At 42.5% G+C, this 27,682-nt stretch overlaps 1 protein-coding gene across 7 annotated transcripts in view; it reads right to left on the bottom strand.

The window, feature by feature from the left end:
- PHAF1 (phagosome assembly factor 1) overlaps nt 1–24,630 on the bottom strand; it is a 36,313-nt gene extending 11,683 nt beyond the window's left edge. For 2 of the 7 annotated variants that reach the window (XM_064519467.1, XM_064519468.1), the window contains exons 1-9: nt 24,453–24,597; nt 23,948–24,075; nt 19,442–19,524; nt 15,564–15,647; nt 10,866–10,909; nt 10,494–10,573; nt 5,335–5,429; nt 2,713–2,810; nt 859–971 (exon numbers count right to left, since the gene is read on the bottom strand). In XM_064519467.1, the coding sequence (XP_064375537.1) occupies nt 859–971; nt 2,713–2,810; nt 5,335–5,429; nt 10,494–10,573; nt 10,866–10,909; nt 15,564–15,647; nt 19,442–19,524; nt 23,948–24,011 (661 nt within the window). In that variant the 5' untranslated portion in view covers nt 24,012–24,075; nt 24,453–24,597. Of the gene's footprint in view, nt 1–858; nt 972–2,712; nt 2,811–5,334; nt 5,430–10,493; nt 10,574–10,865; nt 10,910–15,563; nt 15,648–19,441; nt 19,525–23,947; nt 24,076–24,339; nt 24,363–24,452 lie in introns of those variants that run through there. The other 5 variants (XM_064519463.1, XM_064519462.1, XM_064519464.1 and 2 more) reach the window with 5 other exon arrangements.
- Nucleotides 24,631–27,682: the final 3,052 nt, after the last annotated feature.

Below are 27,682 nucleotides of genomic sequence, written 5' to 3'. Positions count from 1 at the left end.
TCTTTCTCTGAAAAGACAGAAGCAAAGTAACTCGAACACACCTGCTCCATTTTTGTTCACTGTTTCTTATTCTCCTTCTTAAATTTTGTCTTTTTTCCCCTTCAACTTTTGCATACTGGGAATGTATTCTAAGTATTTCCACAGTATAGATAGGGCTAGTCAGAATAGAAGCAGGGACTGCTAATGAAAATTATTTAAAAAAAATCTGAATATTTTTTCTTAAAAAGTATTGTCAACTCTCCAGCTCCCGTCACTGAACAAGGTTGCTTTGCAGGCAATACACCTTCCTCTAATGACTAAGGCCTGCCCATCTCTGAAAGAACACACAAGGACAAGTTACTTATCAACCTCTGTCGCTTCCAGCACAGTCTCCTACAGCAAATGAACCCTGAATTGAATTTAAGATGTGAAGTCTAAGGTTACAGCATTTGTATCTCCTGATGGCATTACACTTTTAAGTCTTCTAGAATTCATCACAAAAACATTGACATAAAACAGGTCACTGGAATCTCAGAAAAAATGCACATGGACCCAAGTTTTTTTAATTTCTAACCTTTTTCCTGTGATGTACTTGCATCTGCTTTGTCCTACATATATACACCTGGAGACAAATTCCACTGCTGCAAACAGACTCTGTGAGCTTGGAACTATAAAAAACACAGGCTACAACCCTCAGGGACTTCTCCAGGCCCAGGGAAGTGCAGCAGCAGACACACTCATCTCATCTTCACGAGGGTTTGATTTTGTTTCTGATAGTTCAAAACAAGGTACATAACTAACCTCTGTCTACTTTATACAAGTTTGCCCCTCTTTTCCTGAGGACAGGAACCCATTTGAAACTCCTTGCTTCACCAATACCTGCAGTGAGTAGGCGAAGCCGTAAACCTGAGGGTCCAGTTCCATCTCGCAGAACATCAACGTTCTCTGCGTACACATTACCGAGAAAACAGCTGGGGGGCATCAAGGGAGCCCTAAAATGAAACAAAGCAAGAAAAATAGGTGTTGGATTGGCTTAATCTTCAAATTTTCTATAAAAAAGCTGATGACAGATGAAGACAGTTCACTGGAACAGAGCTCATTAATGTTGACTAAGCAGCTTTTACCTCAGACTGAAGACTAAAAGAACACAAAAAAAAAAATCAATGGTTTTGTACAAGCATCAGGAAGACTTAAGAAACAGGAACAGGGCAGCATTCAAATGCAGGACCTTTACTATTAATGGAACAAGCACCAAGTTTTAAAGACTCCAGAAACTACAGAAACTGTATCCAGCCTTTGGGTACCTCCTATGAAGATATTGTATCATTTCAAACTTTTCTCAGGAAAATGGAAGTCGTACAGTTTTTTTTCAAAGTACCTACTCGTAGAACTAGGTGCATCTCTCAAATGCAGCAGCAAAGCCTTCACCATGACCCTCTCACTGCACTTGGGAAGGTATTCTGTAACCCAGACTGTGAACGCAGCTTGTGTAGGTATACCACAAACAGCGCTGCAGCTTTACCAGGACAGTCCTTGTTAATTGAATTATAATAATATTGGAGATAATCGTAGCAACAGCAAGAAAGATATTTTCAATGAAAGAGCTGCTGTTTTGTGCGCCAGCTTGTTTCCTTTAAAATTCACTTTTCCTACTCATGTGTATCTCTCCTCTAAGTGAATGACTTGAGCTAGGAACTGAGGCTTTGAGCTCAGCGCCCCCCCCACCCAAGAGTCCCATGTGACAATCATCAGCGCATTCACTCAAGCTCCCCCAATGTCACAGATGGGCACAAGCAACATTTTCTGAAGTGCACTTATTTCTAATTAGGAGACAAGGCCTGGGTAAACAAGGCTGTTTGTCATTATAATTTATCCCTCCCTCATGAGAAAATTAACATGCCAGTGCATTACTGCTCCTGGCATTAAATCGTGATCTTCTCCACATAAGCCACTACCTTATCAGTTTTGGTGTTTCTAAGCTGAAAGGAAGAATTTAGAGATTCTTTTCTTTGAGTAAGGAATCCTAGAAACAATGCTTTTAGAAGCAGCAAAGCATCAGATGTTTTGCAATAAATTACTGCTTGGAAGAAGGCAGAATAAAATACTATATCAAACATTAACAATATTCGAGTACAACTATTCCACTAGTATTAAGGCACAAAGATTTATTTTCTCAGAATAATAAGTTCAGTCAGGAAATACATGGAATATATGGTAGAGTATGCATATGGCTTAAGACTGGAAATACACATTTTATTATTTTTATACAGCAAGAGAGTTTAAGACCTTTGGCAAGACCCTGCCATGGTATTCAAAGTACAAATACCGTAAAGTGTCTGTTTTCCTACCAAAAGAGTTTGATCAGTCTTGGGAGAGATTACCATACAGTAAAAATAGCTTAAATGCATCTCTTACTAGATTCTACTACATTCCCTCCTTTATGAATTTATTTTCAGCTCAAATGAGTTAGTCTACTGCAGCTGAGCCAGGCTGATTTTAGCACAACATAAATCAAAATCATATTTGATTATAAGGTCTGAGGATAATGCCTACTGAAATTTGAAAGACGTTAGTATCTAAAAGCATTCTGCATACTACCAAATACATAAAAGACAAACTGAACTATAAAACTAAGTTTATATGTAAATATATGTAGCTTTTGAAAACACCTACATAAATGAAGAAGAAAAAATGTGTTGTCAATAACAAAAAAGCATGACCAGCTGTACATACTTGGTATCCTGCAGGCTGTTTCCGTTGTAGATGTACATACGTTTCACAGTCGCACCATGTGGGATTTGCAGAGAAGCTAGACCGTGGGCAAAGTTAGGCTGTGGATACAAAATCATTCTGGCTGCATGACACACTGGACACATTTCACACCAAAATACCACAACAGAAATGCATAATATGCTTACCAATGCAAATAAGTCTCTAGCTAGAGGCAAAAGGGTGGGGGAAGACTGTTCATTTTGCATTACACTTTTGGATTCCTATGTTGGAGTGAAATGCTCCCTATGCTTACCTGCCAAAAGATGGCACTAGTCTGTCAACTAGTCATGTGCATACTAAGTATTCAAGTTTTCTTGGTTTGATCTCTGGAAACCAGCAAAATAAAAGTTTACTAGATGTGAAAGTATTTGTACTGGTTTGCTGTAGTCACAGTTCTGAAAAACAGGCCACCTCAAAGGCAGAACTTCTCCCCCACTGCCTTGACTTCAGCCTTTCAGAACTTTTGTTCATTTGGAAAAAGCCTGGAAAATAAATTTTTCCACTCTCCTTATCACTTCCACTTTCTTACACATACTGTTTTGATTTTATAAGTGTTTCTCATCAAATAAAAGGAGTGCCAAAGAAGTCAGGACCTTTCTTCAACACTGTCAACATACTTTGCTAGCTTTGGGCAGAAGAGGAACTAGCTTTCTCACAAGCAACCCAACAAACAAGACATGTGCAAAGTGCAAAGCATTATCCCGATTTACTTTAGCTTGACCTCATAAGCTAAACATGAAAGATTATTTAAAAAAAAAAGAACACTAACCCATAGAACGAATGACTTTCATTGCTGTAGGTGTTAAGAGGGGAACCTCCAATACTTATTAAACAGTTGCCCTGAATTTAATCCTCTTTCTGAATTTGCCCACAAACACCTCTAACACACACAGTCTAAAGGAGCCAGATTTTAGACTACTTTTCAAAAGAGTGAGACCTTGGCAACAGAGAAATCTTCTCTAGACCCATGAAAGTGCCTAAACCATATATGCCGCATTTCTTACAGAGAAAGTGTGAGCACGTTTTCACATTCTTGTCACCTGCAGTTTGTTACCAACCATATCAAAACCCAAAAGCTTTCTTTTGAATTTTTTTTTCATTTACACAATAGAGATTAGACTGCTTTGCTAATTAATTTCGCCTTCCTGTATGATCCTCTCTAAACTTGAAAAATTTTGACATTTTCAAATTTCACTTCAGTCTTCAGCCTTTCGTAACTATCCTCTCTGGAAGGCTGCACAAATAGTCCTCCTCCCTGTGGACTGTTTTGTACTATTGTTTTTGAAAACTATTCCATTTCCATCTATTTAAAACATTATGGAGAATTTTGCCTTTCACTGTGGAAGTATTTCTACTGACTTCATGTAACTGACTTTCAGAATGCAAATCAAATTTCTGTATTATTCTGGCAACTATAAAGAACTGAATTATCACCAAGAACCACAGTATGTCCCTCTCTAGGCGTGCTTGTAACAAGCTTTTTGTAACTACCTCTAATTTGTTTTCTTAGTTAACTGAATCAGGTACCAAAACAAGACACACCGCTCTGCAACAGCTAAGATTGGCTCTAGTAATTTTATTTTAACAGCTTTTCAATTGCTCGGTATAACAACTGATTTTGTTAGCAGCTCAAGCATTTCATTCATAAAAACCCTTGGAACTCTTGCACAAAAAGCATCTATTCCTTGTTGATATATTGGCTTTATCTGGCTTATTGTTAGGTTCCAACTTACCTTCTGACATGTCTGATTTTGACTCGTTTTCATTACTGCTAAATAGCAGCTTTTCCTAGATACCTCCCTCTTCTCTCATATGTCAAAATACAACTTCTAAAGCTATAACATCAGAACTATGTTGGTTGATTTCTCCTAGTTTTAGCTCTTTATATGCTCTTCTTATTACTAATACCATACTGCATGCATTTTTTCATAAGCGTGGATAACACAGCAGAGAGTGTTTCCATCCTCACGCAAAAGAGGTTATACATACGTTTTCATTAGTGACTTCATTAGGGGAAGTCACAGAAGACCTGATCTTGCTTCCACTGCAATTTCACAGAATGCAATAATATGTTCAATTATTCAGTAACTCATCCAAACATTTGGTGGAAATGCAAACATGCATTACAAAGAAAGCTCATTTTATTGGGCTTTCCAAAAGCACTCATACTGAAGGACACTTAACATGAAAACATATTTCGTGAACTCTGCCCTAATTTAGTTGTGTAATCACTTTGATGAGATTCAAAAATAACTGATAGAAGAACAGCCTTCCATTAGATTGCTTAATATTTATGTATTTGCATTCAGAGAGCTCTTATTTTTAGAGGACTCCTTTCAACAACAAAATTGCTGGTCCCAGTTCATGATGCAAACAAAACCTCTAAGCATTTGCAGTCTGCTAAAAGCAAAATAACCTGGGCTTTGAAATGCTTATATAACACAAATAAGAATATAACTGAGGAGTTAAATTCCTTCCAAATTACTGGTTTCTTTTGCTTGCAGGCGAGACACGCTGTAGGTGATATTTTGCAAGCATCACAGAGGCAAAAAGACTATCTATTAACTAAGAACGATTCCTGACCTCGTACTTCGGAGTTTCAGTCCACGAGTCTAACTGAAAGGAAAACGACAGTCCTCTGAAATTGAGGTGAAAGAGTTGTTCAGCTGAATTATACACTGAAAGGGAAGAGAAAGGAAAAACAAAGTTACAAGAACAGACAATGATTTCTCCAGATCAGATCTAACAGCACTTTCATCACTTCAATGGATTTGCCACATCTCAGTATGAGAGAGGAATAGGATTACATGGGAAAATAAAAGATTCCATTTTTATTTTTTGTTTTGTTGATTTAATTTTATTTGTTGCAATAAAAACATAGAAATAAGAGAAGCCTTATATTCATCAGAATCAGAGGTGCCTATACAAGCCTGTAGACACTAATATGTCCCTAAAGATACAATTACACAACATGACACGATCAGTTATAGCTTAGTACTACTAAAACAGCTAAAACAGCTGCCATTGCTACCAAACAGTTCTGTTCACTGTTTTGTGAAACACTGATACAGTATTTACCAAGAAGTCTTTCAAACAGACGTGCGTACAATATTAGTAAATTCAGTGTTTCAAACTAACGGGATGCCCACTCCGAGTGGGAGCTCACAGGTAACTCCCTGCCCATGCTACCTCTTTCCCAAGCAGAGAGCTAGCTCGCACACCCCAGGTTCACTAGGTGCTTTGCTGAGTGATAGGGCACAAGAAGGAAAGACCTCAGATATGCAGGTCCTAGGCCATTTTAATGATTATTAAAAATAATATCACCAGAAAAGCCAGCTGGTCAGCTTTTACAAAGAACAGGGATAAACTGGAACACACAGACTTCTGGCTGTCATCACATTCCCTGAGATGTCCTGATTTGCTGCAATAAATTGTACATCATCAACTATGATCACCAACACAAGGCACCTCAGTCTTTACTCTAACAAGACAAAGCTTTGAGACTGCACAGTGCTTAAAAACAACCCCTGGAGACTTGCATCCCAGACACAATTTCGGAATTGATCATACCAAATTTCAACCTGTCACTGGGAGCTGCTGAGTGGAACACAGTGTTCTTGTAGCACACAGAAGCTAGCTCATTTGCAAAACAGCAGAGGCAAAAAACAATAAAGAAACACTCAGACAAGAGATGCTGCTTTCTTCCACTTTACCAAGGGAAATCTGTTCAGTATTCTCTTTTTCACTTATAGGTTTATATTTAAAAACATGTAACAGCTTATCATTTACACAAAGAAAATGCATTTCGTTGTCATTACAAAATGCCTCCTAAAATCTCAGCTTCAGAGACATGTCACAAAAAATCTGGACAATGCCAGACTGCTCAGTATAGAAAATGAATGGAGGCGAGGGGGAAGGGAGGAAGAAGTTTCAGTGAAAGAATATCAGTTCTTGCTTCCAAACTGCTTGCACCTTCACATAGGAGGTCTGTCTACTTTTCACTTGTTAGAAGTACATCGATACCCCTGTATACAAACCTGCTCTGATTCACAGCTGAGCAATAACCAGTAAGCTTTTAGAAATCATTGGCTTTTTTTTTTTTTACAGAATGTACTCCTTAAGAGCATTTTCCCTGCCTGTCACTCAAAGGAAAATGTGTGGAGAGAGGGAAATGTTTTGATCTGCACGAAAATTACACAAATCTCTCTCATGTGATAAATTATGATGCATCTTTTCCGAAGCCCACAGCCAGCTGGAGAAGTGTTTTTCCCCTAGTCATGCCAAGTGCGATATCTGATTATACAAATCGCATCAGTTCCCATCCCCTGAAATGTTTGTTGATGTTTAGGCTTAAAGGGCAAGGAATGTTTTCATCCCTGGGAAGTTCTCTCACTTATCCCTCAAGACTGTATGTCACGGCTACTGATGTGAGCAAACATGACTGAGGCATGCAATCTTTTTGATTTACTGCACAGGTCCCTGCAGTATCATTCTGTTAAACACAGCTGACAGAGGCAGAAAGGTTGCGTCCTCGCTGCTGCACTCTGGGTGAGGTGGGAAAAAGCTATAGAGAGCAGCCAGCCTGCAGAAGAGCAGAGGCAGATCCAAAATTCAAGTCTAACTCATGTCGAACGGGAGACTTCTCTGGCAGCCCAGAGGAGCTTGGGCAACCCTCCCTCCTTACTGTGGCAGAATGGTTTGCCTTTGGTATTTTATTAAGCTGTCTCAGCCAGCAGATCCAATTTTTCTGTTAACAGAGTTGTTTTGTTCTTAACTTTATGTTCTAAGAAGGCGTAATTTTAGAGACTGAGTGTGTAGAAGATGGTCCCTTTAAAGAAAACAGGCTAGGGAGAGAAAAGGACAGCTCTGCCCAGGGCTGTGACCAGCTCAAGGTCCAGCTGCAGCCTGACAATCGGACACAGTCCTTCCCATCACACTTGGTAAGGCATATTCTGCAGCAAAAAAAAAAACACCCCAAAATTGAGAGTAACAAAACAAGATTGTTAAAAACAACCCCTCCTATAATTTCATTTAAAACAAGCAAGAACTTCACACTTAGCAGCACTGAGTTATCTTTTCCATCGGTAAGTAACCATAGATGATTTTTTCCTCCTGTGTAGCGACCTCGGCCCAATTCCATAGCCCCCATCCATGCTGAACGGCACTTCAGCAAACAGCCACATTCATGGGAATTCAGAGCAGGATGTGATTTCAACAGAACCACTGGCAAGAGCGAGCGCTCCCCAGCACGAGGTCAGTTACAGACTCAGGGAAGGGAGATGGAAAAGTGGGAGGAAACGTTGGCTTTGATGAAGCTATTGACCTCAAGAGCGACCAAGCTTCAATCATGGGGTTCAGCTCTACCACAGAGATGCTGCAACGTTTCAAACTAACATTAGCTGGAAAGCAATGAAGCTGGCTGCAAATTTTCTGATGACTCTTCTGTTTTAAACCACTGATTTGGCAAAACCAAAACTGCTTGCTGAAGGTCAGCTTCAACGAGAAACTGCCTCTAACCTTTTGAAGTGTGTTTGGAAACTATGGTTTTATCCTGTCACAGGAAAGTTCTGCTATAATCACCTTGGTTTTAAGTGAAAGATGACATCTTGCTTTGAAACTCTAGTGGGTGTGGCACACCGGGATGAAACAACAACAAAAGAAGAACAAAAAACCAAAATACTTTTAAATTTATAGGGCTTGGGTTGTTTTTTGGGGGAAGAGAAAGATGAGCAGGTTTCAGGGAAGTACCAGTGTGGAGAAGACAAGAGATGGTTTAGTCTTGTTTTCATTCACAGAAACAGACCTTTGGGACTTCTGTCACATGAGAGATGAGGAAAGTTTCTCTTCCCATCTTCCTCCCCCCCTCCCATATCAAATTTCTGTGGGACATGAAAACTCTGTCATCATGCCTCCCAGATCCTGAAAACTATTTTTTTTGTTGTTGTTTTAGAAAACAGTCACCAAAACCTTGCACTGCATGATACAGTTGAAACTCAATTTATCATCATCAGACTGCTTCACACAAAGCATTTATTTAGGCTAAGCAGGCCATTAAGGGAAGATACTGAATTTCAGCAAGGAAACTGAATGAGTACATGTTCTAGTGAAACGGTAAGAGGCCAACAGCTTAACAAATACATTTCCCAGCTACATGCCGGCGGATGAAAAGTTATGAAAACTATCATCAGATGAAGCAAGCATGCAAGTTTTCTTAATTGAATATGACAAGCACACAAGATCTGGCAAACTCTGCATGAGGACACGCGGTACATTTTATGTGCTTGCATACAATTTTATGCAGTAATAAAACATGTTATTCCTATCGTAAATAATGCTTACAGCTAGGTATGTAATTTTATCATTCATGATTTCACAATTTTGTGAGCACTTTCTCCCCTAAGTATTTGCAAATAAACCATGATCACAGAACAAGTTAAAACTATAAATTTTCTGGGATACAGGACCGCTTTTACCCTGCCTAAACTCTACATAAGCTCCCATGCACACTACTCCCATAACAACTAACTATAGACTTCAGAGTGTCCATCTAAGAGGAAAGCTTAAGATCACAACTGAAGTGAAACTTAAGGCGGCTAATTCTGGTCCTTGGAAAATTATGGCTAGAAATCCTCCAACCTCCACTTATCTCAGTCTGATGTTCAGCTACTACAGCAGGCTTTCGTGCCATATTACTTTAGCCACATGACTCTCCACAGTTAATAAATCCTGTTCTGTGATGTGCAAGAGATTGCCTACAGAGAACAGGCACAAAGACTGGATATGCAATTGCCATCAATCACAAAGGCGGCTAGCTTATCTGGGATCAGCCTGACTACTGCAAATGCTTGGAGTAAGGCAAAAATAGAAAAAGATGCTCTAAAAAGGGTATCTTGCTATCTTGCCCATATGGAGTTAACCTTCCTTCTTCCTATGTCAGTTTTGTGGCTCCACTTCTTGAAGGTTCCCAAGCAATTAATTATAAACGCACTCTTCTTGAAAATTTCATCATTTGCTTAGTTTCGTCACCTATCAAAACCCTGGAATAAATTGTCATCCCATATAAACAGAGGGCTTAAAGACTGCATTTTTCCTGTTATGGAAGCAGTGAAGCCAAGTAGCTTCTGCAAGAGTCAGGGTGGGTTCAGTCAGGTTAATTAAACTTGTCCCAGTTCTGGCTGGGCTGCACCTAGGCTGGCTCCATACCTCGTAACAGAAAAGGGGTTCAGGGAGATGCAAGCCAGTTGTACACACGCTCAGACTGGATCCTGTCCTAGCAGCAGTACAACCATGCTCTCAGAGCACGGAGCCTGAGCAGACAGTCCTGGCTGGCTCTGCAAGGAGATCGGCTGAAATGTCTCTAGGTTCAGAGTATACTTAATCCCCAAGGGCACTTGAGACCAGACTCTGCATAAGAATGTGTAAAAACAACAGCAACAAAGCAGCTCAGGATTTTCTGGGCACTGGTGGTTCAAAACAGATCATTAATGGTATTTGAGCATACCACTCTGTGGGTCAATGACCGTGTGCCTCATTATTTCACTTAAAGAACATAACCATTCAATTTACAATATATTTTATAAAGATAACCAACCTATAAGGTGACCGTTCTGAAACATAATTTCAAATCATCTGACAACAGAAGTCTCTACATGTTTCTCTATGGAGACAGAGGAAAGACTTTCTAGAAAAAAGTCTATCCATCTATGCGCACTTTTGATTCTCAAAAAAAAAATCTGGCTTACCTCCTGGATGCGTTGCTCCAAATGACTGATCAATTTGTTCTATGGTTGGAGCGATTGCCTGAGAGTTAAAATGGACACCACTGAAGGAGAAAACGAGAAGAGTGTGCCTTAGAGTGTTGAATAGATGCTACAAGTGTTTACAAATGGCAATACTGCATTTAAATTAGAAAGTCTAAGTCTGAAGGGGAAGAATAAACTGGTAATCTAACCAAGTGCTATGTGCAAGAAAGGCATCTACACTCTTTTTGACTGTTAGACTGTTTTCCTCACAAGAATGAAAGAAAAAAGTGAATTCAGGATTAAAAAAAAAAAAGCAAAGAAACCAGTTCACTGTAATGAAAGAGAGATGACAGGAGGTCTCAAATCACTTACCAATATTTTAACTTCACCTTAGTCAAGTCATAAACTTCAATCACCTGAAACACAGGAAACAGAAACATTACCATACTTCCAACATCTGTGAATCATAACAACAGAGGCAAACTCCTGTCCAAAGGCAAAATTAGCCAGTACTGCTTGACCTCCTTCCCCAAAGGAACTCTGCTAGATATAAACCATATTGACAAACACAAAACTCTGGAAACCGACTTAGTAACTGCACATCTAAAACAAGAACTGCAGAAGAACCAAGGCTTCACTACAGTACCTCCAAATCTTTGCATCTGTGTCCATCATCAGCACTGATATGCAGAAAGTAATCTTTTAACTAACACGTCAGCATCTTGATTTCCACAAGAGCTACTCTTAAGCAAGTACAAAGGCAAGTAATAGCAACAGTTAGCTAATTAGAGGACTCTTTAATGAAAAATCAACCAGTAGTCCACTGCTTGGGTTGCCCTCTTTACGCTGAAGAATGCCTTTATGGGGAAGTCAGTCCTTGAGCTGACTGCATTGTGTTTACACTTTCCAACTCTTTCTAAAGGACAAGATGAACATCGCAAAACTAAGTAGTAATATTCTATTTTGATAGTAGATAAAAAGACACCTAGCCACATCTCTAAGCAGAGGATGACCAGAAGAGCAGCCCACAAGGAATCAGAGCAAGTCATAATATCTAGTTCTGATGTTCATTAAATATTTTACACATTATCGAATATTCCAGGGAGCTCTTCTCACTGCATGCAATATTAGGTATGAATCCTTTGTGCTGGATACACTATTGCAAACTCACATCTGACACTGGTTTCATGTGATTTTAATGCAACTCTGCTAGTCTGGGGAACCACCAGAGTCAAACACAAGCCTTCTTCCACCCTGCGTAGGTGTTCCCATATCAGCAGGAGAAGGCAAATACATAGAAGACATCATAACTGCTGTAAAGAAAAAGTAAAGAGCTTTTTCTTGCTTTGGATAATCCTCTAACACATCACTGACAGATTTAAAAAGCTCTCACTCTTCAACTGGAGAGTAAAGCAGAATTCCCCAGGGAGCTTGCTACCAATGTGGCTTTAAAGCCTAAAAATACCACCAGCTAAAAAGGAAGTCTTGTTTCTGGGAGATGTCTGGTAAATACCCCTATATAAAAATACTTGCAATGCTCAAACCGCTATATAAAAATTAACATCTAATGGTACACTGTTGACTCATAAAAAGTTAGAAGAGTTCTCTGAAGCACTTCTGGTTTGCTAAGAAAGCCCACACACTTCAGGATACAAGCAACAAGTTTAGCACAAAACAAGCAACAAATTAACAGTTTTGGCAAAGCCAACATAAAGAAGAGCAAACAAGTATTTCTTCTTCATCAATACACTTTGAATTTTGCTTTTTAGAAAAAATAGTTATCCAACTTTTTAATTCAAATGCAGTTTGACATGTCCAGATTTCCTTTACTGTACAGCTCGCTAAAGAAAAGGCCACATTTATGGAAAGCTAGGAATAACTTTACTTTTTTTCTCCTTTAAAATAACACTGCATGTCTTCTTTCCACTCCCCCCTCCAAGTGTTTTTGAAAATAGTTGCAGCAAAGCTAGATCTATATGTGGGGTGATTTTTCTCTAACAGAGAGTATCAGGTACTCTCCAGAGGTTCTGCTGGAACACACCTGGCTAAAACACATGGCAGTGGAGGAACAGGACCAAAGAACAGAAAGAAAGAACAGTTAACTAAGAATAGTATATTGTGCAAATAAGGTCCCACATGAGAAACACACTGACAGCAGCCAGACACCAATTTGCCATGAGCCCTCTTCCCACAACTCAGACTGAAGATCTATTCATGTCAACATTTCTTTTTACTAACCACAAAGGCAGGAAAAAAAAAAAAGCACAATTTAGCAAAATTTAAAATAGACAAAAGGCCTCAAAACAATCATGAAAGCCAAATACACTGAAGAAACACTGCAGCACACCAGAACATTGTAATAGCATTTATTTTTCAGACTAGAGAAGCTGCACTGATTAAAGTACTATGGTGACTTTTCCTAAGTGCAGAGGAACAAAGAAGCTAAGGAACATTCAGCAATGAATCTACTGCACAACCAAAAGGCAATCGGTTTAAATGAGTTAAAAACTGATGTTTTGCTACAATCACCTTCTCAATAATTACTGCTCAGTAAGACTCATAGAAATGTTCAGGTATCTACTAACCAGCAATAACAGAACAACAAGCTCTTCCTCTACACGAGAGAAAGAGAATGTATGCTGAAGAGATTATTGTCATAATTCATAGTAAAATTATGGTTTTAGACCTTGGTCCAGGATTTACTCTTTCACTTTAGCTTCAGGCTAATAGAGTAACATCTCTTGCATTATTTTGGCTGTTGAAGAGGAGCAGAGAGAGTACACACAAGCTTTCTCCCCCTCCTGCAGAGGAGGGCAAATCTCTTTAGGAATATTGCTATGGAGTTATTCCTGTGGCAGCTTCTTTGGGTCTATAAGGCTTTCACTTGTAGTAGCCTTTATTTCAATCTCTTTTCCACAACCAATTCCAATAGCAACAGTGTTTAAAAAAAGGGCAGGGGGGATTGATTTTTCCAGTTTTGCTGCTGCTGAGCAACACTGAGAACAGAGTCATACCATCTTCAAAAAGGGGCATTACTGCGTCTCCACCTACACCATTCTGCAACAAGTCTTGTTGCTCACTCCTGAAGGGATCTCACAGAACTGCTTCTACAAAGCTTTCTGAACAGTTTTGCGAGTACAAGTTTTTGCAACACACTATGCATTTATATAGCTTTAGTTTTCATAGTTGAAAACAAAGAAAGATCTCAGTAGATCACTAAACCACCATATACGAGAACAGTCAGTTTGGTCTATTATTGTTTTGTTTGTTCTATCATGCACTTGAAGTGACTGTCAGTTTCAAGTTGTCTCCTTACATGTATATAAAAAATGTTTATATGAAAGAATTTCTATAGTGGGTGTAACTTACAGTGATAAAGATCCATCTGACAAACAATTCTAAAAATATTCTCTTACAAATCCTACACTCATGTGATCAATCTGAACCACCGTAAGTTCTAAATCTCAAGAAAAATGAGAACCCCACTATTTCAGATATTACTTTAGGAACAGAAGCTTCCATAAGTCGATTACAAACTAAGATCTGGCATAAAAAAATGCTCAGATCCCCCCCCATTTGAGCTCAATTTGAGCTGAAAACTATTCTGCAAAATGTTTATTTTTAATAGTTAATATAAAAAAAACTTGAAAAAGAAAAATGAATGTAACATGGTTTCATAGGTCACTACAAAAGAGAAATAAATGTCTGTGACAACTATTGAGTTGGGTTGCTACTTAACAATTGTATATACACTTTAAGCATAGGAAGAGCTCAAGTTTCAGCTGATAGCACACTGCCACATCCTTAAAGTGATTTTTGCGATAAAGTAGTAAGCTGACATTTTGGAGAACAAAGTTTTGTTGTCTTCATCGGAGACGTAACTGAGTAACACGAACAGGCTTCACCTATCACTCTTCCAATGGTTGAAAATATGGATATGAACACCATATTCCCAGGCTTACCTACAGGGTAAGCATTGTGGCTTTTTTGTTTATTTTTTTAAGCATCAAATTTAACTTCACATTTCTGCTTTCAAAAGCTAAATGTCAGCTGGCATGGCAGTTAGAGCAGCATACCCTCACACAATTTGCCCAGTCAACACCTGCTCACTGGAAATTAGACTTGGGACACAGTGCAATGTGTGCAGTCCACACGAGAACCACACTCACAACTGTTCGACACAGTTAGTCCTTTGTGAAAATCTGAATTTGTGACCACCCTGAATAACTAAAAAGTTACACATAGACATTTTAAAGTGTTTCAGTTGAGAAACCATTTTTCAATTTTGTACTGATCTACTCATAGCTCTACAGAGTCCCAGAGTAGCCCATTTTGTATGCAGAACTGTATCACTCCCATAACAGATTTTTTGGGGAACAAATGCCATGGGAGGTTAGCGACCAGCCTGCCCTTTATTTCACATCCTAACTACATGAAGTGTCCCAGAGAGGCAGCTCAGCACCCAGTCATGTAAAAGCACCGAGGTAGCATTGCCGGGCTGAGGACTTTGATCACTGAGATAAAAGCTAACCTAGAACAAACTGAAGTCAGTGCAGGAGAGGTCTGCTCAAAATAGGCCAGGATTTGACCTCCTGGGAGAAATCATACACTCAAGGCCATATAAGTATTCTATGAATGTAACAACTGAAAACTAAGAATAGGAAGAAGTTTACTTCCAGAAATAAGATGGCAGCACCACTAAAAAAAACAACCTGAGGGGGGAAAAACACCACACACCACTATCCAGTCTGCATTCACTGATGATATGATTTCAAACCCCAAGCTTAGCTTTAGTAAGGGCTTTTTCAGTGTATGCTACCATATGAGATAGGATGGGGAAGAGAGAAGACACCAGATCATTATACTCCTAACGGTTTCTTGTAGTCCTCAGTAGAATGTTAAAGCACTCTAATCCTATAAATCAAGATTTAATCCTCAAAGACATGCAGTTCATTATCTCAAAGAGAGCATTAAATATGGCAAATTAAATGTATGAAAAAGACCATATAGTAATTACAGTGTATTAAGTGACAACATATCCTTGTTCTGCTTCCAGCAAGGGTGTTTTACCTTAAGTCTCTGATTGAAAGCATCAAACAGCAGTTTGATTCCATCCTGAGTCAGGTTAAGGATGAGGTCATGGCTAAGAGGTGACTGTAAAATAAAAAAAGCTGTTAGGCTTTTAATTTCAAGGCTTTTTTGTTAAGCTAAGTATCGTTGTGTAAACTGGTTATTTGGGAAAAACAAAACTGCCTCAGAAGACAATTGTTTATTCAATGAAGAAGTATAACAAAAATACATTTGGCCAAAGCTCCCAGCCCCGTCAGTTTTGTTATGAAAAGAAGTGCCCTCATGCGCTCTGCAAGAACTCCCCAAAAGAGGAGCTGGCCGTTACTTGAATGGGAAAAAAGGACACAGAAATTAACACTCCACATTTAGCATCACACAGAGTGATCGCGTAGGGACCGTCTGGTGCATTCCTGATGCACAAAAATAACAGCCCATCTCAAAGTCTCTCATCAGAACCAAGCGTACACTTGACAAAAGGATTTGGAGTGCCCACTCACCATACCAAAGGGTCTCACGGTCCTTTTCAGGCCTAAAAAAGAAGGCTTCCGAGTCTTAGGTTGTGAATTTAGGTTTCCTTAGTTACTGTGAATCATAACAACCAAAGGCTTAATTTGCAGTCTGCTGGAGCCAACAGGAGACATTCCCCTGGCTCCGCTGGCATCTGGATAGGCTTCATGCCATCTCCATCTTCTGCAACACTGGGGAAGATGCAGTACAATCCTCGTGTACATAGTCAGTTGGTCCTATTTGATCAGGCACCATCTCAAGCACATCTGCTTCATAAGCTCTACCCTCCACAACAGCCTCAGAGAAGAAAAAGGCTGAACGACAGACAGGCAACAACATGCATGCCCTAAAACTGCACCAAGCAGTCATCCGGCAAAAGGCAACTAGAATGGGACATCAGGGGCGCATTCAAGCTTCTAATGCAAGCAACCACATCATACAGCCCTTTCTATGAATTAAGCATGAGCTGTCTTAAAAACAGCTACTCCCTGCTTTGCTCCACCAGGAGAAGGTCTGTGTTTTGACAGTCAAAATTTTAATTTCCATCCTAAATTTACTCACTGACAATCATACCTCTTTGTTCTCATGTCAACACTGTCATTTAGCCCTGATAACCTCTGTGCTTTCTCACATGTGACTCCCATCCCCTTACAAATCATGTATTTAAGTAACCAGATCCTACACTTCACATTGAAAGCCCTGCGGCTTGTTCTGACTTAGCCATCTCCTGCACTGCAGATTTCCCATTCCCCTTAATCACTCCAGCAGCTTTTCCTGAAGATGGTTCAGTCCGAGCTCATCTTTCTTGAACACTGGTGATTAGACTTGCAGGCGCTATTTGAAATGAAATCTTCACACCGCCTTGCACAATGGCATCAATACTTTGCTTTTGCTGGTGAACTTCTGTTATGATACCATCTAGAATAGAAGTGACACGGCACTACAACCATGAGCCTGAGGAAACTGTCTGATGTTGACTCAGAGTCTGTGTTTGAATCCTTTATGAAACTAATGTAGAAAGGCTAGACATAGCAAACACGTGTTGTGTTACATTAAAAATATACATAACTTTTCTGATATGGGACATGCTCTACAACTCACTGGTTTCTAAGCAGAGTTTTAATAAAGTTATTCCAAAACTAATGAGAACACAAGTCCCTCTGAGTGGCTGGAAAAGACAGGGGGTGGAACTCCTGAGGAAAAGCTTGACAATTATTACAGTCAAGAGCTTCTATCCTATGCTGGCAGAGTTTATAACAGAAGAAGAGTTTCAAGGGCACATGTGAGGCTCATGTGACTACTAACGTGCAAAACGGAACTTCAAGTGGGAGAAGACGACGTCAGGAAGTACTGGGAGAGCCATTCCTAAGGGAAGAAATTCAAGTGTGCAGTTGCAACACTGCTCTGCAAAAAGCTGCAGGGAAAAACTTCTCACTATCACAGCCCCATTGATACAATTCCAGAGGAACAGATTTAGGAAAGGATATAAAGGCCAATGAGGTACCCCATTTAAACTGACCAAAAATAGAAGTTAAAATACCTCTCACAGAAATTGATTCATTAAGGGGTTTTTTTGGCAGTTTACGCATCCCATTTATGGCAAGTGAAAGAGAGAGCTGTGGGCAGATCTAACTGCATTTAACTGCCACACATACATATTTGAAAGGAAATACTTGCTGCTGGAGTTCCAGGATCAGAGATTCACTGCTTTAGATGCAACAACTTTAAATGACATTTGATCACTATGCTCAAACACATTCTTTTAGAAACCAAAGAGAAAAGATATGAACGGCTGTTCAGGTACATACAAGTTGTGCTAGACAAAGTCTATTTAAAGGTTTGAACCTTCCAAGCACTGCACCAGTAACGCTTTGGGCCCACCTGCTAACGAAGCGTGTGATGTTCTGCACGAGAACCAGGAGACAGCCAGACAATCGACTGCAGGCCCTGAGTGGCGCGTGGAAATAACGGCTCTGATATCAGGCACGATATGTGGGAAAAATATCGTCAACACATCTATTCCACAAAATTGAGGTATTCTATTTTGTTGGATTACACAGATGCCAAAAACATCTTTATATTTATTATAGCTTGGGGAGAAAAAGCTAAAAAACCCTATAGGTACAATAAAATTCCTTTGTTCTTAAGTGTATGCAGTCAAGTATAATGTACCTTTCACAGAGGCCTAAAAAGCCCAGCAGTGGTGTACCATGCTTTCTAGCATGGGACTGTTAATCCTTCTGTCATTCCATAACACTGAGAGAAACGGGAATCTCATTATTTATCTAAACAAACCTAGAAATGATTCTGGAATGCATTGTAATCAGAAAAGCTGGAGAGAAAAAAAATAGTAGCAGAAAAAACAAGGGATGCATTCACTGCCAAATGGATGGCCCTACATATTAAATTCAAGGAGCTACATTTTCAATTTGCAAAGTAAAGAGTCATCATGAAAGCCATAAATCTACATAATTAAAAAATATGTAACATTTAATTAGATGAAACATGTATCTGGCTGCAAACCCCAGAGTTGAGCTTGTTCCTTATCCATTTGCAGAGTAGCAAATGACTAAGACCTCTATCAGTATTTTGATACAAAAATCACATTCTGCCAGACTTCGCCTTTTCCCTGATGCAAAGATCTCTAATCTACGACATACAAAAACCATCTTCTGATTAACATGCACTTCACATAGTTCACATGTGGAGAGCCACAGGTCTGCTTTGCCTCATCGCCTCTTCCCAAGAAAGGTGGATATATAATACATTTTGTTTGATCTATCAGAAAGGTTTCATTTCTAGTCTCATTTTTGATGAAACGCAAAAAGTATTAGCAACTACTGTAACAGTGTTGTTTTAATCATGGAGGATGATTAAAAACAGCTAGCTGATTTAAATGACTGCATCTACTTTTGCAAACAACTGCAGATGCAGAGAGGAAGTGTGGAAGCATTTTCAGCAGGCTCATCACCACTGAATCAAACATGAAAGCAGAAAGTCACGAGTGATTCAGTACCTCAAAAACAGTGCAACGCTTGACAATGATAATGTAAAGAGATTAGAATTAAATCATCCAGCTAACTGCAGAACATTTCCGTTCTTAATGAAAAAACAGTACTACCACAGTACCACACATACAAAACCGATACCTGTTAAATCACTGCACTGCCTTGAGGATTATTACTCGTGATGTGAAAGTGTTCTAAAAGCCACATCTTTCATGGGGTGGCAATTATTTGGCGTCATTCAACTTCAAGTAGCTCTGCAATTTGTATAATATGTCAGCACGACACAGTATCAGTATATCCCATTATACCTTAATGCTTGGACACAATTAGGTGAATGACTCGACCGGACCATTTGCTACTCACCTGCTCACTGTACAGAACCTGGACGTTTTTGATAATGCGACAGTGTTTCTGAAGAATTGCTACAGCCTGAGCCAACGGCATTCCTGTAAATAAAAACAGTCATATTGCTCCAATTCAGAGATGTAGCTAGCAGTATTTTTTGACAGAAAGGCTACAGATGTGGTAAGAGAGTCCTCACCAGCAAACAGTGAATTACAACACAAAGGTAGGCAATCGACAAAAACCTCCTTGACTCATACTAGCAGCACAGACCTGTTTTCTGGAATAAAAACCCATTGTTTACCCACCAGCTTGTTAGGCACACGTATGAAAGAAAATAATCTCTAGCAACGACATTAAATAGCGAGGTTTAGGCAGGAAAAGCACAGACCTTTCTGCAATCCACATGCAGAATTTTCTGCTTTGGGGGGGAAGGTCAAAAATCAAGTAATTTACAGAATAGCCTGTAGAAAAAGCTCAAGTTGATGAGCATTCTTATACACATTGAATAGGCACCTGGGTCACGCTTTATTGCATATGCTTTGGTCAAGATTAATAATCTGAGTCATTGAACACAGTTAAAAATACATACATAAAAACAGAGTAATGATTCTGCTTAGACTTAATAGACCATATTAGTTGCTGATGTAGCTACAGCTGTATCAAGGAAGAGTGAATTTTATATTCTCAGTTTACACTGTTTCTCCAATATATATGCACAGGTTTTCTAAGAGCAACTGAACAGCAGCTTTGACAAAGAAGAAGTTAAGATATACATATTACACAATTTGGTTTTACTGAAATAAGACATTATTACTATCCACCTTCTAATACAACTTTAGAGGTATTCTTTATAGTCTATATATGTTATTTTTACCTCTGTACAATTTGGGGTATGGTGTAAACCAGCTGATTCTGCAGAAAGAACAGCACCATGTCACCTCATCCTTTTTCACACTGTTGAAACCTTTGTTGCCTTTCCAAATGAAATGTGATCATGTTCCTGGATTCAAATTTGGCATTTATAAAGAGAGATCACGAGCTCATAATTTTGGTTTTGTTTCCATATTAATTTCTGCAAGTCGATTTAGATTTAGCTATTTGATATTTTATGTACACTCCTTGCCCTTTTCATATTTCTAGTCTTCTTTTTTTTTTTTTAAACATTAAACAAATTATCCCTTTAGGAAAATCTACTGTGGAACCGACATTTTTATTTAATGATAGTTCAGGTATTGAAAGTTTTAGTTACTAGCTACATGTCTCTTAAACACAGACTGTACATCATGTTCCAAAAGCACCTTATAGACATTACCTGCAGTACCAAGCACCCCCCATTATATATATATATCTGTGTGCATATATATATATATATATACACACACACACACACACAGATACAGACAAACATATATCGTTTCGAGGATTTAACATGGAAAACACTTTTTGTGACTAGAAATTACAAACCACGAGATGATAAAATAAGTATTCTTTCTGAATTTCTAATAACACTAATGCAATTAAAACGCACAGAGCCACACAACAAAGCAGCACTGTTTCCTATTATCTAGGAAATAGCAGTTGCCCTACAGTCTAAGCAGCCGAGTCTGAGTGTGTTTTGAGGAGACAATTATTATGTATTAGATGGTATTTTCAAAGCAGAACAGAAACATAAATAGCTGGGTGAAGTTAAGCTCAAAGATGCTCCTGTGATATGTACATATCTCATCACCTACTGAAAACTATGATTAGAAAAAAAAGCAAAAGTTATTTAAAGCATAAAATCCAGAGTACTTTTTAATAGCTAGGTGCTCAAAACACAGTCTCAAAGCCGACTGGAGGCCTGCAGGGGTAAGAACATTAACTGCTCTACAGAACAAGTAGCATAGGCTTGAGCAAACCAAGCGAACAAGCTAACAGAACCCACAAGCCCATAGTAATTGCCGCAGTAGGCACTGTTTCGACAAAAACGCACGTGGTTAAAGGAGTGCGCACAGACACGAAGTCCAGTTTGTAGGCTGATGTAAACTGATGAAATCTTGGGTTCCTAAGCATGCAAACAGATAGCTCACGTGACTCTCTTACTCAGAGCTTCCTCGAGCAGCAAACAAACGGACACGGACTGATTTTATTCAGCTTTCCCTGAATGAGAATCAAGCAGATTCTACTAGGCAACTGCTTAGCAAAGCCACAAATAGCAACCTAAGTTCTCCAAAAATAGTTCAAAACCTAAAACACAGGTGGAAGAGCCGATATCCTCCCTTTGCCTCCATTAGTAGACAGCCAAAGAAGGAGTAAAGAAACTAGGTTATTTTTCTCCACCCTTCTCACACACACAAATGCAAACCCCACCTTTTCCTCAACAGTCGGCAGCCTTTGCAGTCAAAGAAGACAAAGACTGCTTTTTCTCCCTTACCAGCTGGGGAGGACTGGAAAGCAAACATGGTTTCCACCATATCGGACAGTCAGCCAAACCGAGCCACTGCAAATAAAGCCTACAAAGTTCAGCTCTAGTACTCCACTGTCACAGGCATTCCCCTTCTCTGAATGCTGGAGCGATACAAGATACTCCTCTGACATACACTGGTTGCGAACAACACATCTCAAAGTTTTAGCTCTTTGACTATGTGTCTTGAAGGGGAAGAGCAGACGAGTGAATAAAGAATAATAAAAAAAGAATACAACACAACAACGCGAGAGGTCTCACAATGCATTAAATAAAAAAGAAAAAGGAGTGAAACTTAGCAGGAAAGGAAAGTATAGAAAGCAAGAGAAACATAAATGTGTCTTAGAAACTGTAAGTGCATCTACTGCTAATAACACAGCTACAGGCAGTACAAAAATAAGTATTTAATTGTTCTCCCTCTTTAAAACTGCAGGAACGTAGCCTCAGAGGTGGCAGTGACACAGGTATCTAACCGAACACAAAACTCAGCCTTGGTTAAATTTTTTATGCTCTGGTCACATCGTGAGTCAATGCCAGAGCCAGAAACAGAATCCCAAACCTCATGTAAGAAATTTTCCTGGCATTTCCCCCTCAGTCATCGCCATTGTGGGTACAAGACTGGGAGCCAGAGTCAGCAGCAGCTCAAGAACACTGCCATTAGTTCTGCTAAGAGCAGAGCTAAACAAACGATGAGTAGTATGTCCCTGGCAGCCAGAGCCCCATTTACACTAAGGCTTCCAACCTTGTTACCCCCAGTGGGGCTGAACCAGCTTTATCAGCAGAGAGAGTTTTCTTATGGTACTGCTAGCACAGGACAAAGTTAAGTATCCTACCACCTAGTCAGTCCCTTGCTCTATACAAGCAGGTCATGCTAATTATATATTAGACATGTCACGTGGTGGCTATGTTTACTCCAAGAATTACAGCTGAGCTTCCTCTCCCTCATGTCTGTGCGCATGTGTGTGTACACATATACATAGACACAGTATATAATTTTAATCACAAGATTGCATTAGTGAGGTTCTCGGGAAGAAGAAAATTGTCTTTTCCTAAGGAGAACTGGGGGTTGGGGAGGGAGAGGCAGTGCTACGTGCTTACAACCATGGCTAGGGCATAGAATTTGAGATTTATTTTCAGGTAATACAGATAAAGGTTCACAAAAGGTCATGCAGAGTTGAGGGCCTGTCCCCCTGCTATCACAGGCAACAACAACAGCAGCCGAAGTGTAACTCAAGCTCTGGCCGACACAAATGGCTGCCACACAGAGCCCTGTTTACATTAGCCATCTTACTATCACAGTTAACTGTGCTGTAGACAGAGCAGCAACAAAGATGAGAAATTGCGACAACAGGAGTCAAATGCTGAAATCCAAAACAACCAGGTGAAAGTTAGGATAGCTATAGTAACTTCTGAAGATCTGAAGGACTAACAGCAGGCTCAAAAACAAGATGATGTGAAGAATCTATGCCACCTAAGATTCAACTCTGTGCTCAGGAGCACTGGGCTGGGCACCACCTAAATTCGCATCAGCTGGGAGAAAACTCTCCTTCTTTCTCAGTAAATAGGAGAGTGACAGGGAAGTGCCTTCCAGAGAGACCAAAAATAAGGGCACAGCGAATCACTGGCAGGCCAAATGCGTGCTATCTAACCCTGGGAAAACCTCTCAGAAGTTCACGTTCTCCGCTGTAAAGTTGCAAGCCAGCAGCAACGCACAGATTATGAAACCGCTCGTATTTACAAAGGGCTTGGGCTGAAAAGGGCACTACTTATGTTAAGCATAGATATCAGCATGGCCTGACGTTGGGTGTTCAGATTACAATCGATACGTCCGTGTCGCCTCTTGGGGAGTTATTTAAGAAAAAAGAAAGAGAAAAAGTGGCCGGTCGAAAGCAACAACAACAAGGCGAGAGGAGGCGAGCAGAGGGAAGGAGGCGAGCGGAGAGAAGGAAGCGCGCAAGCTGGCAGCACAACCCGGGGTGCACACCGAGGAGGAGGAGGAGAAGGAGGGGGAGGCAGGAGGCTCCCCGAAGGGCCGCGGCGGCGGAGGAAGCCCGGCTCGGCGCCCCGCGCCCCGCACTTACCCAAGGTGAACTCCCATTGCTCGTTCCCCAGAGAGCGCTCGGGCACCACCTCCAGATCTAGCATTGGCTCAGCTACCGTCGAGGCCCAGGGCTCGCACAGCCGGTCACCGAGGCGCTGCGCCGGGGCCCTGCGCGGGGAGCGGGGCGGCGGGTCACGGCCTGCGCCCCGGGCCCGCCGCCCCCCGCCCGCCGGCCCCATCCGCCGCCGCACGAAGCGCGGCCCCCGCCCGCAGGAGCCGCTGGAAGCGGGGAGCGCCCCCAACGCGCCCCGCGCTGAGTCACAGCGGCGCCCCCCAGCCCCGGCCCCCCCGGCACCGGCGCCGCCGCCGCCCCCCCCGGCCCGGCCGCCGTCACCATAGCAACCGCCCCCCCCCGGCGCCCCGTGCGCGCACCCGCTGCTTCTGTCCCCTCCCGACCACCGTCCCGCTCCCTCTCCCCCCTTTCCCACCCCCCCTTCCGGCCAGCCACTGAGTCCCGGAGCCGCTGCCGCCGCCCGGCCCCCCACCCCTAGCAGGAAGGGCAGCCCCCGTTCCGCCGCTCGGCCCGCGCGCACCGACAGCACCCCTTTCCCGCCGCGGGGGGGGTTATATCCCCCCTCCCCCCGCGCTGCGGGGCTGCGACTCACCTCACTTGCGGCTGCTGAAAAAGTGCTTTGCAGCTGTCGTCAGGCGAGCCCGCGTGGGGGGGGGGCGGGGCGACGGGGAGGGAGGGAGCCGGGGGCGGGGCTCCGAGGGGGGGCGGGGCCAGGGGCGGAGCAGCCGCGGGAGGGGGCACCGCCCCGCCCCCGGCGGTGGGGGAGGAGGGAGGGCGTAGCCTGGCAGGTGGGAGGCCGCGGGTTCGAGCCCTGCCTCGGCCCGCCCGGGACGTGAGGTGCGCCCTTCCCGCCCTATGGCCACCCCATGGCGGGGAGACCCCCACCGCACCTGGGCGCCATGTCCCACCAAGCACCCGCCCTGCGAGAAAACCAAGAAACGGCGCGACCGACTCGAGGCAGGGCCCTCTGGCCTACCCACGTTTCACCCTCCTGAAAATAATTCTCCCATCTTTTCCATCCCTTTGGTTAGAGGATGATATAGCATAAAAGAAGTTTCTCACAGCAAGGACACGTCTTTCTCTTGAATGGTTTTTTTTTTGAATAAACTTTCCTGGAAACCCTGCTTAGGATCCCGGCTGTTTACTGGCCTTACGCTGGCCGGGGTGGCGGGAGCCTGGGGCAGGCCCTGAATGAGATGGGTTTACCACGGCAGAAAAGAGATGCTTTTAGATGAGCTGCCTTTTTTCAGCGGTTTTGTCAGTAGACCCAAGGGAGGACGGAAGAAACAGGTCACAACATACGAGGGATTAAATCTGAGCACTTCTGAATTTGGTTTTCTTCCCCAGAGTGACCTTTTCCTTTGAACAGGAGAACCAGCGTGGAGGGTAACCCGCTTCCCGGGCGTTTCGCCCGCCACAGGCCTCCTCTCGCGGCCTCTCCGCTGTCCCGCCGCCGGGCCGAGCACCGCTGCCACCCCTCTTGCCGCAGAGGCCCCACGTCGTGCTGCCTCTCCCACCGTCTCCTTTCCCGGCGCTTTTCAGAGCTGAGCAGCTTGGAGACCCCCCCGTCCGTGTCGGAGCTGGCTGGCGGGGGCTAACACTGTCCTATTAAAGGTTTACGGGCAACAAAGTGCTATATTCTTCTTAAGTGCCTTGAAGGCAAAGGCACAAAGGGAAGAGAAAACCTCTCCTCCTGCTAGTCCTGTGTAAAATCACCCCTCTAAACAGATACACCGATGAAGTCATAGTCTAGACAGATCACAAGACAGTATTTTGGATAGTTTCTGCTAATTTTTTCAGGAACACACATCAGGATCAGATCAGCTGAGGCGACCCGGAGACCCTCTCTGCGAGGGGCGCGGACGGCCGCGGCAGCCATCACAGCCGGTTGCTCGTCGGTCGAGGGCTGCGGGGCGGAAGCGGGAGGTGCGGGGGGTTGCCTGCAAAATCTCGTCGGAGCAAATTTGCCCAAGCGTTACAGGAAAATATCTGCCCCAAATGTTAGCAGAACGTGTGGACTTGATTATAACAGAAAAACACCGCTCTTATGCCATGGCTGGCAGGAATTGAGAGGCCGGTCCTGGCCTCTCCTCCGCGCGAACATCTGCACTGCACCTGCCCGTCCTGTTCAAGGCGAACTGCCGACCGCACCAGAAATCACAGTTCCCAGAGCCACCGGCCTGCGTGATGTTACGTGTGTACCCCTCTGTGGCAGAGGCAAGCTCGTGGCAGAAAAAAACGGCACTTGTTCCTTACGCAGCCCTGAGTGTCCCCGGGGTTTCCATGGGGGCCATAGCAGGCGCAGAGCTGACAAGCACGTCGGTGCAGCCTGGGCCTTCAGGAGGACTTAACACGGTTTCTCCCGTCTCTGCAAATTGTTCTCCCTGGGAGAGGCAACCCCCCCCCCCCCCCCCCCGATGGGTCGTGCACGCTTTGCTCGCGCCGCGTGAAAATTGCCCTCCCTTCTCTCGAGCTCCGCAGCCGTCTGCGTCTGCCTCGCTGGGACGGCACCGGTTGCTCGCGTGGAGGAACGTTTTCAGCAGGACTTTTCAAGGTAGATTCAACTGGAGCCGCTCACTCTTTTGCTTTGGTCAAAAAGACTATTTTTCCATTGAAAACATGCTCACATAATTAAATTGGACTGTATTGAGTCATACGAGGATGAGAATTTATTGAAATATGTTTTAATCTAGCCGAAAATTTATTGTTTCTCATATAACATAAACCCACACGTACTTTACTGTGTCCCACATAATCAGTGCGATAGCATCCAGGTGAAACATGTTGGAAAGCTTCAACTCTCAGAAAGAACTGCAACCGAAAACCAAAAAACAGTATTTCAACTTTCTACCTTGACGAAGGAAAAAGGCATGTGCCAAAACACGAAAAGCCCACTCTCTGGTTTTGGCAGTTGGCCCAGCTCTGGTTTTTTGGCACTTGCCGATACTCGGACGCATCTGCCCTTCCTGCTAAGCGGCGCTGAGGTCGCGGCAGCCTTGCTCACGTGCATTGCAGCCGTGCATCTCAGCTGCTACCGAGACTTTTGCTGCTGCCGCACTGCAGTCAATACACTGCTGGCTAAATCCTTTGATTATTTTTGATGCCTTCCTAGGCCAAGGCAAGCAGACTTTTACCACTTTTCCATTTAATACCTCTGCTCAAAAAATGCCACCGCCAGCAGTGCCGGACGGAGTGCATCACCCCTGTGATGTGGCTCTGCGGAGATACCTTTAGACGGGTGTCAGATGTAAAAATTTAAGCCCTAATTACGCTGTGTCAGAAACCATGAGAGTAAGCTGAGGGGGAAAAAAAAACACCCAGCTGCATCTAGTTTTTCCGGTTGAAACACAAGGGTGTGGGACAAAGGCTTGTGGGAAGGAATTAAGTAGAAATTAGTAAGTGGCATGAGCAAAGGCACCGGAACAAGCTCACGAATGACTCACTGAGGCAGGAACTATCAACAGGGCCACTGGCATAGCAGCGTTCTGGGAAAACACGGGGAGCACCAGTGCAGGTAGCACCTGTATTTGGGATGATGGCGTGAATATGGCCTGAGCATCCCTCCGCACGGCGCCTGGCAGCTCCCAGGCGCTCACTGACGGACCAGTGCCATGTTCATCCCCTCTGTGCTGGCCCGCTCAGCGGTGGCTGCGGCGTCAGCAAGACCCTGGAGTGTTTTTTCCCCATTTTCCCCCACTTTCC

This window comes from Dromaius novaehollandiae, chromosome 13 (assembly GCF_036370855.1).
Source record: "Dromaius novaehollandiae isolate bDroNov1 chromosome 13, bDroNov1.hap1, whole genome shotgun sequence".
Taxonomy (NCBI): Eukaryota; Metazoa; Chordata; class Aves; order Casuariiformes; family Dromaiidae; genus Dromaius; species Dromaius novaehollandiae.
The sequence above is the reverse complement of the archived record's forward strand: the minus strand, read 5'-3'. Positions and strand labels throughout refer to the sequence as shown.